The sequence below is a fragment of the Heliangelus exortis genome, chromosome 19 (assembly GCF_036169615.1).
Source record: "Heliangelus exortis chromosome 19, bHelExo1.hap1, whole genome shotgun sequence".
In the NCBI taxonomy this organism is placed as follows: domain Eukaryota; kingdom Metazoa; phylum Chordata; class Aves; order Apodiformes; family Trochilidae; genus Heliangelus; species Heliangelus exortis.
In genome coordinates this window covers 2106117-2122063 of record NC_092440.1, presented here as the reverse complement: position 1 = coordinate 2122063, position 15947 = coordinate 2106117, and the positions used below count along the sequence as shown (strand labels likewise).

The following is a 15947-nucleotide window of genomic DNA, read 5'->3' as shown; positions in this document are numbered from 1 at the left end:
GGAGAAGCAATCATTTTTGCTTTCATAAGAATAAACGTGGACTGTTACCCAAAACTAACCAGATCCCATCAGAGAGAGTACCAGAGCATGGTGCTCTTGTAGGATCAGTCTCCTGACTGTCTCCTCTTTAAAATTTTCATTTTAAACAGTTGCAACATTCTACAACTGACATTCTTTCTTTTTAAATTCTTTTAAATTCTGGAACAGTCTGTTATTCAACAGCACCACGAGATATATTTAGAAAACTCTACCTCAGTAGCTAGAAAAAGCACAAGTCATGTTTAGAGTGCTGGAACAACCCACCCCATGGCCCAGTCCTTATCAGAGGACCAAGTGGCACGTGGTGCCACTTCACACCTTCTCACTCTGAGCAGTGAGACTCTGCTTACACCACTTGGCCAGAGCCCCTCCAGGACACCATGTAGGACACAAGGGCCAGGAGCTGTAATCAGTGCTTCCTTCTCATTTTCCCAGTTCAGAGCCTGAAATAACATCAGGGTTATGGCACAAAGTGGTTACTTTGAGCAGCACAAAGAACTGAGGATGTAAGGTCAGCTCAGAAGGTCTTCAAGGACTCTTCTAGATGGAGAGAATTAAATCTCCCCTGGTGCAATCTTGTTCATATAACCTACAAGAAGTACCTGAAGGAAATTTTGGTTTTAATTACAATTAATTACACATAGGTTTTGTCTTGCAGGCAATCATTTAGTCCCCCTCTGCAATCACAGAGGGAAACTAAATTAATATGCATGCAATGAGAACAATCAGGGCCTGAGAACAAAGCAAGGACTAAGCTCCTTTTCAGCACAGATGAACCACAACTGTGCTACACAGGTAGGGGAGACACCAACCCACCAATTTTTCCAAGCAAGGGAAAGCTCATAATAAAACCCTCCTAGGCACCAAGACTGGAAGTCCCCCTCACCTCACCAGCAGGACTCTTCAGTGTGTCCAAAATCTACCATTTGGAAAAGGCTACAGACACACTCATGGTTTCATAAACTTCTCCCATAAATGCAATCAGCTTACAGGGAGAAAAATGGTTGGACAGAAACACTCAGCAGCTGCAAAGGCTGAAATTTTCTTAAGGAAAGCCAATCAATACAGATCAGCCTGGGAACCAAACTTCCCATGTGTTCTGAGAGATCACTGTTGAGTCTGCATTTTTATCCCCTGGATAAACCTAAATCAACACTTTTGAATGTCATAATCCCCCCAATTTATGCACGGTCTACTGGATCTTTTGTTTTTGCATTTAAAACACCATGTTCCTATTACTTCTGTGATCTAGGAAATTATCCATGGAAAAAAAAAAAGATTTACATGTCTGGCTGTGCTCTGCAGTGTTGCAATGTGAGCATTATCAACTTTTTAATGTATTTCATTTCAAGCACAGGTGCAGGAAGTGATCCAGCAGCCACTGTGCTACTGCCTGAGGGGTCACAAGCATCATTTGGACATCAAATAGCAAAAAAGAACACTGAGGTAAAATCCCAATGATCTGGAATCCATTTTTAACTGGATTCCATTTCCTTCATGCAGCTGCCTTTGCTAAGGGGCATGCAGTAGTCCTGCAGAGTGCTTTGTCTGGAGAACATTGAGAATGTTCCTGCTTCAAGAGGAGATGCCTGTAACACAACAGCTGCACAGACAGAGATGGGCAATCAATTTGTTTTACAAGCACTGCTTACAGTGCTTTTTGCTTAGATACAGATATTTGCTTAGAGTCCCCTTTCTTACACAGAAGTGCTGCTCTCCACTGAGCTGAGAGGGTCATTAGTGTGGCTAATGCATCAGGACAATTATTTTTACAAAAGTCATTCAAAATTGTAATACAAGCTCCCAGCTCCTACCATCAATAAACATTTTTACTTTTTAAAAAAGGCTTTACAGGGGTTTCCTGAACAGGTCTAGTGATACAAAAACAACCCAATCAAAAATTACTCAGTGAAGATGCAATTTAGAAAATCACCACCCGATCAATAATTTTGATCAATATTAAAGTAACTATTATTCCAAAATTTTACAATTTGAACCTGGTTCCTTGTTAGTACAAGTGTGTTTTAGCCTTGAAGATATTCTAAATGCTGTCTGCTTTGGATTCCAGTGGAGCTCCCACTGCATTGTTACTGATGGTCATTTATGGTTACAGAAGAATAATCTATATTTTGCTCTACCTTGTGCACTAATTGAATTTTTCTGCTTAATATGAAGCAGGACCAACAACCTTGGAGATATCAGCCAAAGTAAGAAGGCAGAATACTGGATATGAAAGGTCAGGGGAGCAAAATGAACATGGTAGTACTGACAAACTTTTACAGAATCTTCCCTGAACACAAAGAATACTGCTGAAGAAAACATCAGGTCTTGCTACTGCTCAAAACCACTAAGCTGATAATTCTTAAAAATATAACCCCCCAACTACCCTAAGGATAGTTGCAGCACATGAATTAGTGCTTCTTAGCCCTTGGGAAGCAGACTTTGTATTTCTCTACTGAGTATACAGGGAGTTTAAGAACAAGTGGCTGACAGAGCCAGCTGTAAAGCTGAGTGAAGATCCCTTAGCCAGCTTTTCAGAGGAGCTGAGTCACCTTTCAGTGCCTCATCTGTTCTCCCTGAAAAATGCCACCTGCACATGGCAGAGATTTTTCATTACCACGAAACTTAAAAAGCAGGGTCACCACACTTTTATCCTAAATTCTCTTGTTTGGCTTGAGCTCAGCATACCTGTAATCCCACAGAAGCATGAATAACACTTACATTCACTACAGACTCCTTGAATTTGATGTGCAGTCTGTAATTAGAAAGAGCAATGATGGCATCCTCTGCTCGTCCTACATATTCTGTGCTCTCACCATGCAGTTCAATGAAGGGGACCTTCAGAAGGGGGAAAAAAAAAAGTCTTTTAGAAACCATTTACCAAAAATGTGCCTCCTCTATGCATACACTCAAGCACACCACCTCATAAAATCAAAATGAGGCCCTGCTGAGAACCCAGCCTAGCTATTAGTGCTAAGAAGAAAAGCCTTGGGTAAGATGGGTTCAGAGGTTAACTGCAGCTTTTAAAAAAAAAAAAAAATGATTCCTCATTTTCTCTTCACCTTCCTGAGCAGTGCTTGGTCAGGGAAAAGTGAACTTTTATGAAAAATCTGTGCAAAATATCTTCAACACCTTGGCATGCAGTGTGACTGCCTCCTGATTTATGTCCTCACTCCTTACTTAATGGAGAGTAGCATTTTCCATAATGTTATTAAATTAAGCCTAAAGCAGGTACAATATGCAAGATGAATAACCTTCTATGCTATTGGTCTCCAATTTCCTAAGCAAGCTCAGACAACCAGCTTAGACTGGTTACCTAAATGTTACACAGCTGAAGCCTGGAAAAGCTCTCCATTTTGTCACCTCACTGCAAATATGAAAATGCACAACACCCTGCTGCTCTATACAGTCAGAAACCTGCAGTCTTATTCTGCTGCACATAAAAATTGCCACTGTGAATTAAAAGTATGACTTAAGCCCAATGGAGACAAGCTGGGTGAAAAGTGGAAGTGCTCAACTGAAATGATCTTGGTTTATATTAACTTAGCTTTAAGCAATTAAAAATATTCTATATTTAAATGCAAAAACTGCCTCTTCAGTTGATACAAGTGCCTACCATGGATTAATCACTTGAACTAAATTATTTTCAAAGGAACTTTAAGCCAACTTTTATTCAGAAAAAGAAGAAAAAAATCCATTTTGTGCAACATAAGATTTTTTTGACTTCTCAAAAAACTACCATCATAAGAAGTAATGGCAGTATTTCCCTAGCTTAGTATTCAAAAAAATAAAATTCTAACCTATGGAATAAAACTTTCCTTATGTTGGTAAAAAAGGATTATTCCTAAGTTCAGTGCCTGAATTCTTACACAAGCAGTGACTTTTTCAGACACTCTAAGGAAACTCCTGTAATACAATGCACAAGTTCTCTGTCCTACCAACAGTACCTGAGTATTTACAAAGAAAATGTGTTTCTGTGCTGAATTGTGAATGAAAATTTGATAAGAAAGGCCAGAGAATACACACAGGTCAACTGGAGACATCATGATCTTCACTGGCAAGGAGCAGCATGGTGATTACCTGAAGATTCTCATCCTCTCGGATCAGCTGCTTCCTGGGAAAAATCTGATTAGCCTGGATGCATTCAAGGCTGTGCTGAGTCTCTTCATCCTGAGAAACAAAGCATTACAGTTAACTTCAGCACTGTCACTTGCTGCCTCCTTCACCACACAGCAAGCTATCAATGACCATTGAAAAGCTCAAACAGGATGGACTGCTCAGGGAGTTCAGGTATCAGTAACTTACTAAAGTTACTCAAGTTTTAGGCAGACAAAGACAAGCACTCAACTAAATATCATATTAGAAACAGGGTTCCTTCCTGCAGCCTGATTAATAAAATCTTTTCAAAAAAGATTGACTTATAATAGCATTAGGAAAAAGGCATTAGGCTAACCCAGTCTAGCACTACACACTTAAAACTCAACACCCCACATGCAAACATTCATTTTCTAATGTTTTTTCTAATTGTAGCCTATTCTGCTCTGGAACAGACTCTACAAACCCATTTTGCTTACCATGACAGTCCCTGGAGAGGAGGAGAAATCCTCGTCTTTACTCACAATACTTTGAGGCTCTTCTTCACTTATTAAAACCTAGAAAACCAGAAAAGTATAATGAAGCTAAACTTGTTTCCTTTTGGCAAATAAATACAAATTAACTTTTAAAGACTGAGGATTCAGCCATTAGAAAATTGCAAGTAAACAGTAATTATGAAAAGATGAAATCCATGTAAACTAACTCTCCCTGGAGATGAAATTGTTTCAAAATGTGTGTGGCTCCTTCTGTTCATTCTGAAAAAAATCATCTTTGAATACCCATCTGAATGCAGCAATTAGACCCAATGTTTAGCTAATGTAAATTAAAACATGTTCATCATTCTAAAACACCCTGAATTTGCTCCTAAGTCACTTGCAGATGGTGATTCACAAATACATAGATTAGAAAACTAAAGGGATCAACTGGAATCATTGAGCCTGCTCCCAGCTAACACAGGTTGTTGGATTCTCCTGGAGTAATCTTCTTTCAACTACAGCATGGGAATTAGAATTCCTCTAACTACAAAATAAGGCATTTTACCCAGATGACTCATTTTCTGTGTCCATGGGTGTATGAAAATACCCATTTTCTTGCACCAAGCCCTCCAGGTGACTACACCAGTGACTTGCTCTCTCTGCTACCCAGCAAGCCCCTAGCCTTTTATCATCTGGAAATAAAGAGCAGGCAGTTTTGAAATTTATGCAACTGATCATCAGAAAATGATGGAAATTAATACAGGAGGTAAGTTTGATTTTAAGACTTTTATTCAGTTTTTTAAATTCAGGGAGGTTCAATTCGGGGAGGATTCAAACAGGTATTTTATGGGTTTTGTAGTCTACAGTACATATCAGTCAAGTTCAGTCAGTTCTCAGTTCATATGTCTCCTCACCTAAATATATTTCATATTATCCAGGCTGTGGTTGACAGAAAAAAAACATTTTGAGTCCATCAGCTCACAAGCACTGTCTCTGAAGGGCTCACTACAGCCTGAACAGCATACAGAACAGTTAAAAAGAGAAAAAGAGACATATTCTGAAAATAAAACATCCCACTGTCTAAAAGTGATCACTGTCCCTGGACCCTCTGCTAAGCAGGCACATGGCAATAAACAAAATGACTTTATGTGCCCAGGGTCTGGGAGAAACAAGCTTAGAAGTTGGTTCAAAATGGCACAGTTTGTAGAAGGATGTGTTTGTGTCTGTGTATATTTATATATACATGTATATGTTCCTCCTCTTTTAAAAATATATATTTAAAGGGAGGAAATTGCAAGCAGAATCAAGCTAGAGCTGCCACTAAGTCACTAAAAATTAAGGCAAAACAGCAAATATCCCAATTTTAAGCAAGAAAAACAAAAGATGCAACACTTAGGGAGCAGTCTGAATCTATTAACTATGAAAAATAAGGAAAAACAAACCAGCACAGAAATGTCCATACCTACAACAACAGTGGAGATCAGGGACATTCTTCTGAGCTACCAAAACCAGAGGAAATCTAGGAATACTATTTACCAACAGCAAGATGGAGATAGATTTTTGTTAATATCAGTTTAAAAGAAGGAGAATTAACATATTTGTTTCAAATAAAAGAGTAGAAGAAAGATGGTTCATTTGTAACCCCTGCTGTAACTGACAAGAACTTCTGAAGAATCACAGTGGTTAAACAAGCTAAAAAAAGACTGCAAATTCATCAGGTTTGATCAGAGACCATAAAATTGCAGCCCTTGTATCCAAAACAAGAACTTGTGCTCCACTCCAGCATGATGGAGCATTTTATGTACATTGAGTTTGGGTCCACTTATCTTCCAAAACCACCACTGCTCTTGACTTGAAGATAGCAAGAAAGGAAGGGTTCAGCAGTTCTCTCACTTGGGTTCAGCTTCCAACCTTTAGGTCTCACTCTGCTTTTCAGATTGCACGACCCACCAAATTCTCCTTGATCTACAAGATGTAAAAAAAATGAGTTTTCTGCTGCTTCATCAGATGTAACCTGCTGGCTGGGGCTAAGCAGCAGCCTGATTTGTCCAAGCCACCTCTGTCTGGCAGCTCATCCCTGTGGAAAGGGACAGGCTGGATGAATGCTGCAGTCTCTCCTGATCTAATGAAGACTGATGATTCAAGAGAAAATGAGTTGAAAAAGTGTAAGCTTTACACAGGTCTCCTCCTCCATCATTAAAATAAAAAGCTTCCACATCCAGCTTGTAGGTCTTCAACCAGTAAGAGGAGAGATGAAGAGTTTTAGGGCACATTTACATGAACACTTTTGAGGAGGTCACTTTGGTCACTGCCTTTTGCAACCAACCACCTCATCACCTCCACCAATTCTGCTCTTCCAGACAATCAGCCTCTCTTAAAGTTGTTAAGACCAACCATTTCCAGATCAGTTCATTCAGGGAATTTATGTAGAGCTTGAAGAAAGCTTTAAACTTTAATAGTAAGGCCTTCTGAATATAAAAAATACCTTATTTCCAAAAGATGCCTTCAACTTCAAGCATAATTACCAAAGAAACACCAACCTAATTGCAAAGATGAGCTTTATTAAAAATCTAAGTAGTGCTCAGTATTGCTCATGGAAAGTTTTAGTACAGTAGCCACTGTGCTGTAACAAAATACTACTTATTTCTTTTCCACCTAAGATTGAGTAGATATGTTTAAAGTTTGCTATAGAACCATCTGTATATTAATAAAACCAGTATTAGCTTAGAAAATTAGGTCTCAATTTCCTACAGCTGTGCTCCCAAAAACCAGCATAAAGCATCAGCAGAGACTATCCAAATTGTTGCAGAATAGGATTCTTATTCTAATTGCTGCATTCAGCTGCAAATCAGCTTTTATAAAACTCAGGATTTTTACATAAATGCAAGAAGCTTCCTTTTTTAAGGTGCATTTTGGGAAAGCTGTATGAAAAAAATAGGTGGGTTTGATTTACTCAGGATTATCAGATCTATAAACTGTGATGCTGGAAAGAGAAGTGGTACAAGAACTTCTAAAACTGGTTCTAAAACATTCACATTGCTTCTGGGTACTAATGAAACATTTCATCAACTTGAAAAAAAATTCACTTTCCACCATTTCAACTGATCCCACTCCCTCTCATGGTCACTGGACTGAGCACCAGGGAAAGGAAATGCACATCTGGGGCAGGGACCACACTGCTCTGAGCCCACAGACATTGAGTTCAGTCTGAAAAGTATGTTTAGCAACCTCCTCCAGGTTAGCCATGGGAAGAGAAAAAGACTGAGTAGGAAAGGGATTTCTCATCCTCCCTCCAAGAGCAGAGCACAAATATCCTTCCTAGCACTAACTCCACCAAACCCTTCTGCTGAATTATCCCTGTGGTAATTAATACCACAGAGCACAGCTTGATATAAAATGAGACAAGCACAAGCTGGCTGAAGGGATCTATTCAAATTGACCTGTACTTTTTTTTATTAATTGCAGAATTCTTGTTCTGTTTAACTAGAGCTGGCAAATAACTATATCTTCCATCACAGTAAATATTATTTCCCAGAAATGAGATGGAAATGTTCAAATACAGCTATTAACTGACCAAGAAAAAAGCACCCTCAGATCCAGGCTCCTGCTTATAAAAAAAAAAGATGGCATAAACAGTAGATAGCTTACACAGTTTAGTGAAATTTGGGTTTATTATTAGAAATATTGTTTTTGCTCAGGACTGCAGCCAAAAAAGGTTATGTTATCAATTTACTGTGCTGCCCTTTTAACTGGAGTTTAACATATATCAAATTACACCAAAAAAAATCTTGTTAATTCTCCATCCTTATCCTCTGCTTGGAAGGATGATTAGTAAAGGTTGTAACCTCAGACTCTTGTTCAATCAGTATGAGAACATCTTAATTACCTTTTGTTTCAGATGTGCCTTCTGATCTAAATTATGTACATAATTAAGACTAGCAATAACCATCTGTTTGCCAGTGATTCTGAACAAAAGGTATATAAAGGATTATTCAACCCTTGACAGAAAGGTTTTCCCTCTTTCCTGGTACTGCATGTAGAATTAACTGAATAGTTTTCAGAAGTATTTACTGGGGAAGTTATTGCTGTTATTGCTAACAGTGTGGATGTTTGCACATGACTCAGGAATAGGAGTAGTAGAGACAAAGAATCCTGTTTGAAGATTGGGTACAACTGAAAATCAGAAGTAATTTTGTAGCTAAAGGATGCAAACTCCAACTCAGTAAAATACTGATATTCATCTAACATATTGGAAAATGAAAATCAAGAGAGTAATCAATTATAACAGAATCCACCTTCACAGGTAGCTCATCTTACCAAAATAATACAATTAGCTTACCAAAAAATGAGATAAAAGCCCTCTGTCCCAGAAAGTTTCAAATGATACTCTTCCAATACTTCACATCAGCAACTGCAAATAAAAAGACAACACTTTAAAACATGAACCTTCATTTGAAACCAAAACCATTTTCTAAATAGCTAGCAACTTACACAAGAAAAATCAACTGATAGCTTGTCTTAAGAAGAAAACTAAAAAAGTGCTCCTATGTAAGTCATAACTACAGAGATCTTCACATGTCCAAAGAGGGAATTCAGTAACTGGAAGCTGACAGATACACATGTGCTGGCTAAAGCCTCTTTTCTGGCAAGAACAGTTCAGAATTCTTTGCCACAAAACAATTTTTTAAAAAGCTTCTTAGGTACAGAAGCTGAAAACTACTACTTAGCAATACAAGCTAGAGAAGAGCTCTTTCACAGAAGATCCAAGAGGTACTGATCTTTAAAAGGGTTTAACTTTACATTAAAATTAACTTTCACCCCCCTAGAAAGCAGATGAAGACCTTGAGACAGTGGTCACTGCCTAAACATTTCTGGACAAAGCTGCTGCAAAACAAACCCAGGTGAACCCAGCCATGCCCATATGCTACCATTCCTCCCAAGCCCCTACCTTTTTATTTCCCAAGTGCTGGGCAGTTATTTCCTCAAAAATAAATTTCAGTATTGTGATGCAAATACCTATCTGTAAAAAAATTATATGGAGAAAACATCTGACTCACTTCATACCTATGCAGTCACTTCAGGAGGTACTCACAGACATCTCCTACAGCATCTGAATGACTGCAGGGACACAGAGTTCTCTGCTAAATTACCCAAGCCCTAAAATTAAAGTTCCAGACTAAAACCAACCATTCCCAAGGCACAGAAGCAGCCAAACTGATGGAATACCACTCCCTTGTATCCACAGGAGCAGATTTGCTCTTCACAATAACTTGGAAGCTATCCCAATCCCCTTCTGCATGTGGATGTGCCTGGGAAGTCTGACTTCTCTAAACATATAATCTGCTAGAAATAGTTTGCTTGTACTCTGATGTGCCACAACTGGTGATAATTGTCACATCCTGGTCCACTAAAAAATATAAATCTCTCTTTTGCTTTTGTGGTATCCTTTAGTTTATGGCTTATGACAAAAAAAAACAACAACTTTTGGTTAAAAAATATGTTTTTAGGACAGATGTAGTGGGAAGAAATAATTTTAAAACTACCAACTTGTATGCATCAAGCAAAAGAAATTCTAACATTTCATTCAGTGGACATATTTTAAGGGAATCTCACAGATATCTTCAAGTATTTAAAAACCCTGTGACATTGGGATGTTGTGCTGTAACAGAAAACACCCTATGATCATAGCTGTCCAAAACCTCAGGCAATCATCACAATTTTATAAAACGGGTTCTAAAAGCAACATTTGATTACCTGCAACAAAAGATAACTTTTTAAAATCTCTCTCAGCCACCAAGCCAAATGCCAATCCCAATAGCTTTATGGGTTGGGAATTCACCACAGCACATGAAGCAGAAAGGACAGAGTTTCACTTGGAGATACCACATTGAGCATGCAACAAGTTCAACTTTACAGCTGCTTGGTTGTACAAAGTCACCTTTGACTGCAATACTTTGCAAGTTTCATAAATTAAAAAAAAAAAAACCAAACAAACTATGAAGGCAGGCTACACAACTCTAGAATGACTCTTCAGAGAGTTTTTTGGCCACATTCATGCTTTTAAATAAGCAAGATACACATTCAGGGTAGCAGGAGGTAGAATTATTTTGTGTGGTTTAGGTCCAAGGGAAAAAAAAAAAACCTACACAGAATCTTTTTATTGAATTTAATGAGGTTTGGAAGAAGCTACTGAATCTCAAGAGTTTTGTAGAGAAGTTTTAAAAACAGGGGGAAAATGTTCCAATATAAGCATTAATAATTCCACTTTCTTCCTGCCAGTGTTCAGAAAGGCCTTTGCAAGGCACTCATCAGCATTCCTCTTGCAAGGCTGCTGGGCACAGATAAGCACCTCAAATGTTATCACTTCCTAAGGCAACAGCTTGCACCAAAATAAAAAAAGAAGAAATGTGGCTCTGTATTCTACTGCCATCTCCCAAACACTAATTACTTAAGAAAGGAGCAACCCAAGTACTGGGGTATTAACTCTTTAATTAATACAGCTAAGTATGGTTTGAATTTTGCTGCCCCCAGGCAGGGTGTTGCAGCTTCTCCTCTGGGTGCTCCCCCCAGTTCCTTTGCATCACTTCTTGTCTGATCCACCCAGAGGGGATTCAGCACCATGAGAAAAGCAAAGGGGATCATTTCAGTAAAACCTATGAAGTCAAATATGTCTAAATAAAGGAAGCAGCTTTGCACCACTTTTATTAGGCTCTCACAATCTCAGTGTCTTGGCTTAGATTTTTCTGTCAGCACAGGTGCTGAAGGACAGGGAAGCACAGTCCAGTTCTAAATGTGGAGGAAGGCTTTCTGCTCTGGGGCTCCAGTACTCCAGGTGATGTGAAGAAGAACATTTCAACAAAGCTTTTGCTTTGAAACATCTTCTTAGGTAGGCTGTTGGACTATCCTCCAATCTAAATATACCAGGAGTCTGTGGCAACATTTTTTCTTAATGTTTGTTTAAATAAAACATTGGCAAATAGCTACGAAAAACACTCTTGAGAAGTTTTAATAAACATGTTAGTTTAATTAGGAGATTGGAAAGTTGTCACTTCAGTTCCTCAGCTGAAAAGCTGTGCCCAGCAAGTACAGAAGAGGTATGATTTGATAAGCATGAAGTGAAATGACAGAAGTATAGCTTTGGAAAAAAAAAAAAAAAAAATCCAAATTCTTTAGCCACTGACAAAATATCCCTAAAAAAGGTAGACAAACAAAACCAAAACAAACTTTCTCCTGGTAACTGACTGTTTGGAAGGTGTGTTATTTTCTTACTTTGCTGAAATAGGGCACTTCTGCATTGGTTATGCCAAACCATGTCACAACCTTAGTATTACACAAGCACAGCTTCTGGTGAGAAGTTCTGCAGATCCATTTCCACCTCTCACTTTGCTGTTCCCACACCCCTAGCCCTGCACAGGTGCTGTCACACACCATTTTATCCCCTTTTCTGGCTTCTTGCTGCTCAGCTGTGGCTCGTGCGTTGGCCAGAGACTGCTTTCCTCCTCCTCCTTTGTTTTTCTTATTTTCACTTGCTTTCCCCCCAAACTATTTTTACCTTGTTCTTAATGTGCCAAGGAACAGAGTGCAACTATCAGCTACCAACCACCCAGGGTGCTGTGGTTACCTTGTGGCTGGGCTACAAACCACAGAGGGGATGAGAGCTCTGGGACTGCTGGAACCTCTCAGGTTCCCACTTCATAGAAAGCTTAAAACACGTACACAGAGAAGGAATGCTGATCTTCAAGAAGGGATTTTCTTGTTTAGACTGCCCTGGGTCTGCTCTATGATACACTTCCCCAGGTGAAGCTCCATAATTTCCAGGTGGAAAGCAGCTGAACGTGAAGCACATGCTGAATGCACAAAAGAGAAAGCAGAGATCAACAGCCAGACCAAATCCCTCACTTTGCCTTAATGCAGATGAAGTGTCCTCCAGAAGAGCAGTCTCAACTTTTATCCCATCTTCCACTCTGCTTCTGTGAGTGAAGCACAAATTTAATTGTAAGAGCCCAAAGCATCAAACAAATTTTGCCAGTGTCAGTCACTGCATTAAGGGGAGGCAGTTTTATTTCCTGGGGAGCCCTTTAGAGGCAAGCCTGGGAGTTTCCTTCAGCTTCCCACTCTGAAGAGGCTTTAGTCTGTTTTTCAAGCAGTTTGATTAAGCTGATTATCTTTGCATACTTGTTTAAAAAGATCACTTCTCTTATACTCTTGGAAAATTAAATGCAGAAGCAACAGTTCAAAGGTGAACCATAAAAACCCACAGCACCTCAGACAGTAAAAAAAGATGGAAATGATGAGAGTGCAGTGGGCAAGGCAGAAAAAGCACTGCTGAGACTGGGGCTGTCAAATGCTACTGGTAGTAGAGGTCAATTTGAATTTGCATTGAGGAAGGTCCATTTTTCCACAGCTGATGTAAAGAATAAAAGGCAGAGGAGGCATTCTAGTATTAATTGCTCCAATAAATAAGAGGGTTTTTAAGGAAAGAATGTTTCTGAATAAATGATTATATGCCAATGTTCTCCTTCACTGCTCTCAAAAGAACCATGGTCAAAAGTGCACAGCAAGCTGAGAGTCAAAATCGAAAGAAAACAGCACTTTTTTAAGATTTCAGCTTTTCATTTGGATAAAATCCTGAGATCCAAACATTGCAACAGTTCATATATAAATCAAGATACAATTTACATTTCATACATCTTCTGACAAACCACTGGAAGCTGAAAGCCCAAATTAAACCACTCTGATTTTTTTTTTCCCAGTTACTCTCTCAATTTTATGTGCAGTTTTTTTTTTTTTTTTTTTTTTTGTTGTTGTTGTTGTTTTTTTTTTTTTTACAGACAAGTATCACCTACTAAGGAGCTCTGTAAATTGGTCTGACCTGTGGATGGCATCTGGATGTATCCATCAGCTCTAAAAGCTGCACCCAGAATGCTGCCCAGGGCCTGAGCTGCTGAAAGCTCAGCAGACAATGTAGGTTTAAAGTTGGGAAGCTGACCAAGTATATACCAGGGAGAGTATGTCCTAAGTCAACCAAAGAGCCATAAAAAGGAGAGCAATATCAAAGGTATGAAACACAAAAAGCAAATGCACAATACCAAACAGCAAAAGTTTCCATTGGAAGTGACAGAACAGACTAAGAAGGGAATAATTTGCTCCTCATCCTTGTTTTCCCACTAAGGCCCTCACAGCCTGTTTGCCAGGATTCATAACCCCTCCTCAGTTTCTTCCTTTCTATAAGAGAGGCAACAAATAGGGAGAAGGAGCTGTTAATCAAGGTCTCAACAGTTTTAAGCATCCTTCAAAGGAACTATTAATCCCCTTTCCCACTTCAGTAAAATTTTGCTTAAACTCAGTCCTCTCTATCAACTGGATGAGTACCAGACAGAGGCAGCTGCTGCTCTGGGCTCCCTAGATGTTGTTATCCTGACAGGCAATGCAACACTAAAGAGACAAGTAATTAGAAAAAGAATTTTCTGAAAACAGGAAGAACCAAGCAGCAAGTTTGATTTGAAAGCTTCTTTGGAGCTTCAAGTCACACTCTCATGATATTTTTTTTTCTCCACTGAACTACTTCAGGACAAAGCAGAGGCAGCTATTAGCTCCTAAATGTGTAAGCTGACCTCATTTTCACTATATTTTGTCTGGCATTTAAAACCTCTCTAAGAAAACACCACTCAATGCTTTTGAGATAAGACAACTTTATTGAAAGAGCAAGTACCTGCCACGAATAAATATTTCTTTCTCAAAGCATTAAGCAAGTTAAGTTATTATAAGGTGTCCATAACCTCAACCCCCACGCAGGCCCAGAGCAGCTGACACAGCCAGGAACAGGCAGGACGCAGAAGTCTCTTTTCTGTTCTCAAAGCCTGTAACTAAACATCACTTTTACTGCACACCTTGCACAATGCAATTATGGACTGCTTAAATTTTAATCCATTCATTCCTAAGTCTCATTGAAACAAAACCTGCTCTGTCAAGGAGGCCATTTGGGTAAGATGCATATCTACCTTCCCCTTCTTCACTGAGGAAGATCCCAGAGGCTCAGCCTTCAACAGCTTCCCAGGACTACCTTACCCAAGTGGGAAAGCTGATCACTGCATGTGGTAAAACCATGGCACACTCCAAATGCTTTTCTTTTTGACTTGACAAATAAACAAGGTGGCTTTGCTTTGAAAATACTGTTTGCATTCCCTGAAATGTGGTGAGCCCTCAGAAAGGGTACTGCTGCCACACTCCTCCCCAGCAACATGCTCCCTCTTCTTACACCACCTCTGACATTTCAGACCCCTCACAACTTCATCCAAGATGAAGCTAATCCAGAAAGTCAGCTCATGGTACCAATACCCTACACTAGTGTATGTGGTGTTTGTGTCCAGAGCAGCTGCTGATAGAGCAAGGGCATGGCAGTCAGCATTTGCAGAATGAGGCAGCTCCTTCCAACACCTGCAGAAGTGACATTTTTTTTTTTACAGAACTAGTCAGCTCACTCATCTGAAACTACTCACATACACACTTTTTTTTTATATAGAATTGGCTGGGTTGGAAGGGACCTCAGAGATCATCAAGTCCAACCCTTGATCCACTGATCCACTACTCAAAGCACTTAGCAGGCCAAGTTTAAATGGCAGATTTTACAGCTTGAGTACCAATTACACCCAAAAAGCCCCCATCTGCATTAGAAATATTAAGTCTACAACTGTACCCTGGGCAACAGGAATGAAAACTTGTCTTCAGGTGTAACACACAGCAGTGATGTTTCTCCAGCAGATGTGGGCTCAGGGATGAAGAACTCATCTCTTCCAACCCACCATGGCAGGGGGTAAGTATGTTTGATCACAGCATTAGTAGTACTGCTTCTTTCCACTATAAAATACTAAGTTAATTCAACACAACTGCTGAATTCAGGTATTTCTTTATTAGTACATGCAAAACAATCCTGGTAATACAACTCACCCAACTGATCACTTCAAAGAACTGACCTAGGTAGAAAGGCATCTTTAAGCACAAGAAACCATCTTTATGAGCTGCCCACCTAAACTTCACATTTCAGCAGTTAATCAAGAATCCAGGCAAGCATTTCTAGGATTGTAAACAGCTGTTTTCTAGCAAGCAGCCTTGTTTGGGCATCATCCACAAGACTGCCATGGAATCAACACAACCCCCTATTCAATCAGTAAATACTGTAAGGCAGAAGTCAACTTATGACAAGATAAAACCCTGTCTGCTGTGCAAGATAAGGAGACCAGCAAAGGCTGGGTAAGGAAGCACCAGCAGCTTCAGTGAGCAGAAGGAATTTTCTGCTACCTCCCATTTAGAGAGCAAGTCCCAGTTTAAAGCCAGACA

The 15947-nt window shown here is 39.4% G+C and overlaps 1 protein-coding gene across 6 annotated transcripts in view; it reads right to left on the bottom strand.

The window, feature by feature from the left end:
- The window catches only part of MTMR3 (myotubularin related protein 3), a 78948-nt gene that overhangs the window by 38791 nt on the left and 24210 nt on the right, over positions 1-15947 (bottom strand). For all 6 annotated transcript variants that reach the window (XM_071763563.1, XM_071763561.1, XM_071763560.1 and 3 more), the window contains 4 exons: positions 8950-9021; positions 4614-4691; positions 4120-4209; positions 2761-2877 (listed from right to left, as the gene is read on the bottom strand). In XM_071763563.1, coding sequence (XP_071619664.1) covers positions 2761-2877; positions 4120-4209; positions 4614-4616 — 210 coding nt within the window. In that variant the 5' untranslated portion in view covers positions 4617-4691; positions 8950-9021. The remainder of the gene's footprint in view (positions 1-2760; positions 2878-4119; positions 4210-4613; positions 4692-8949; positions 9022-15947) is intronic.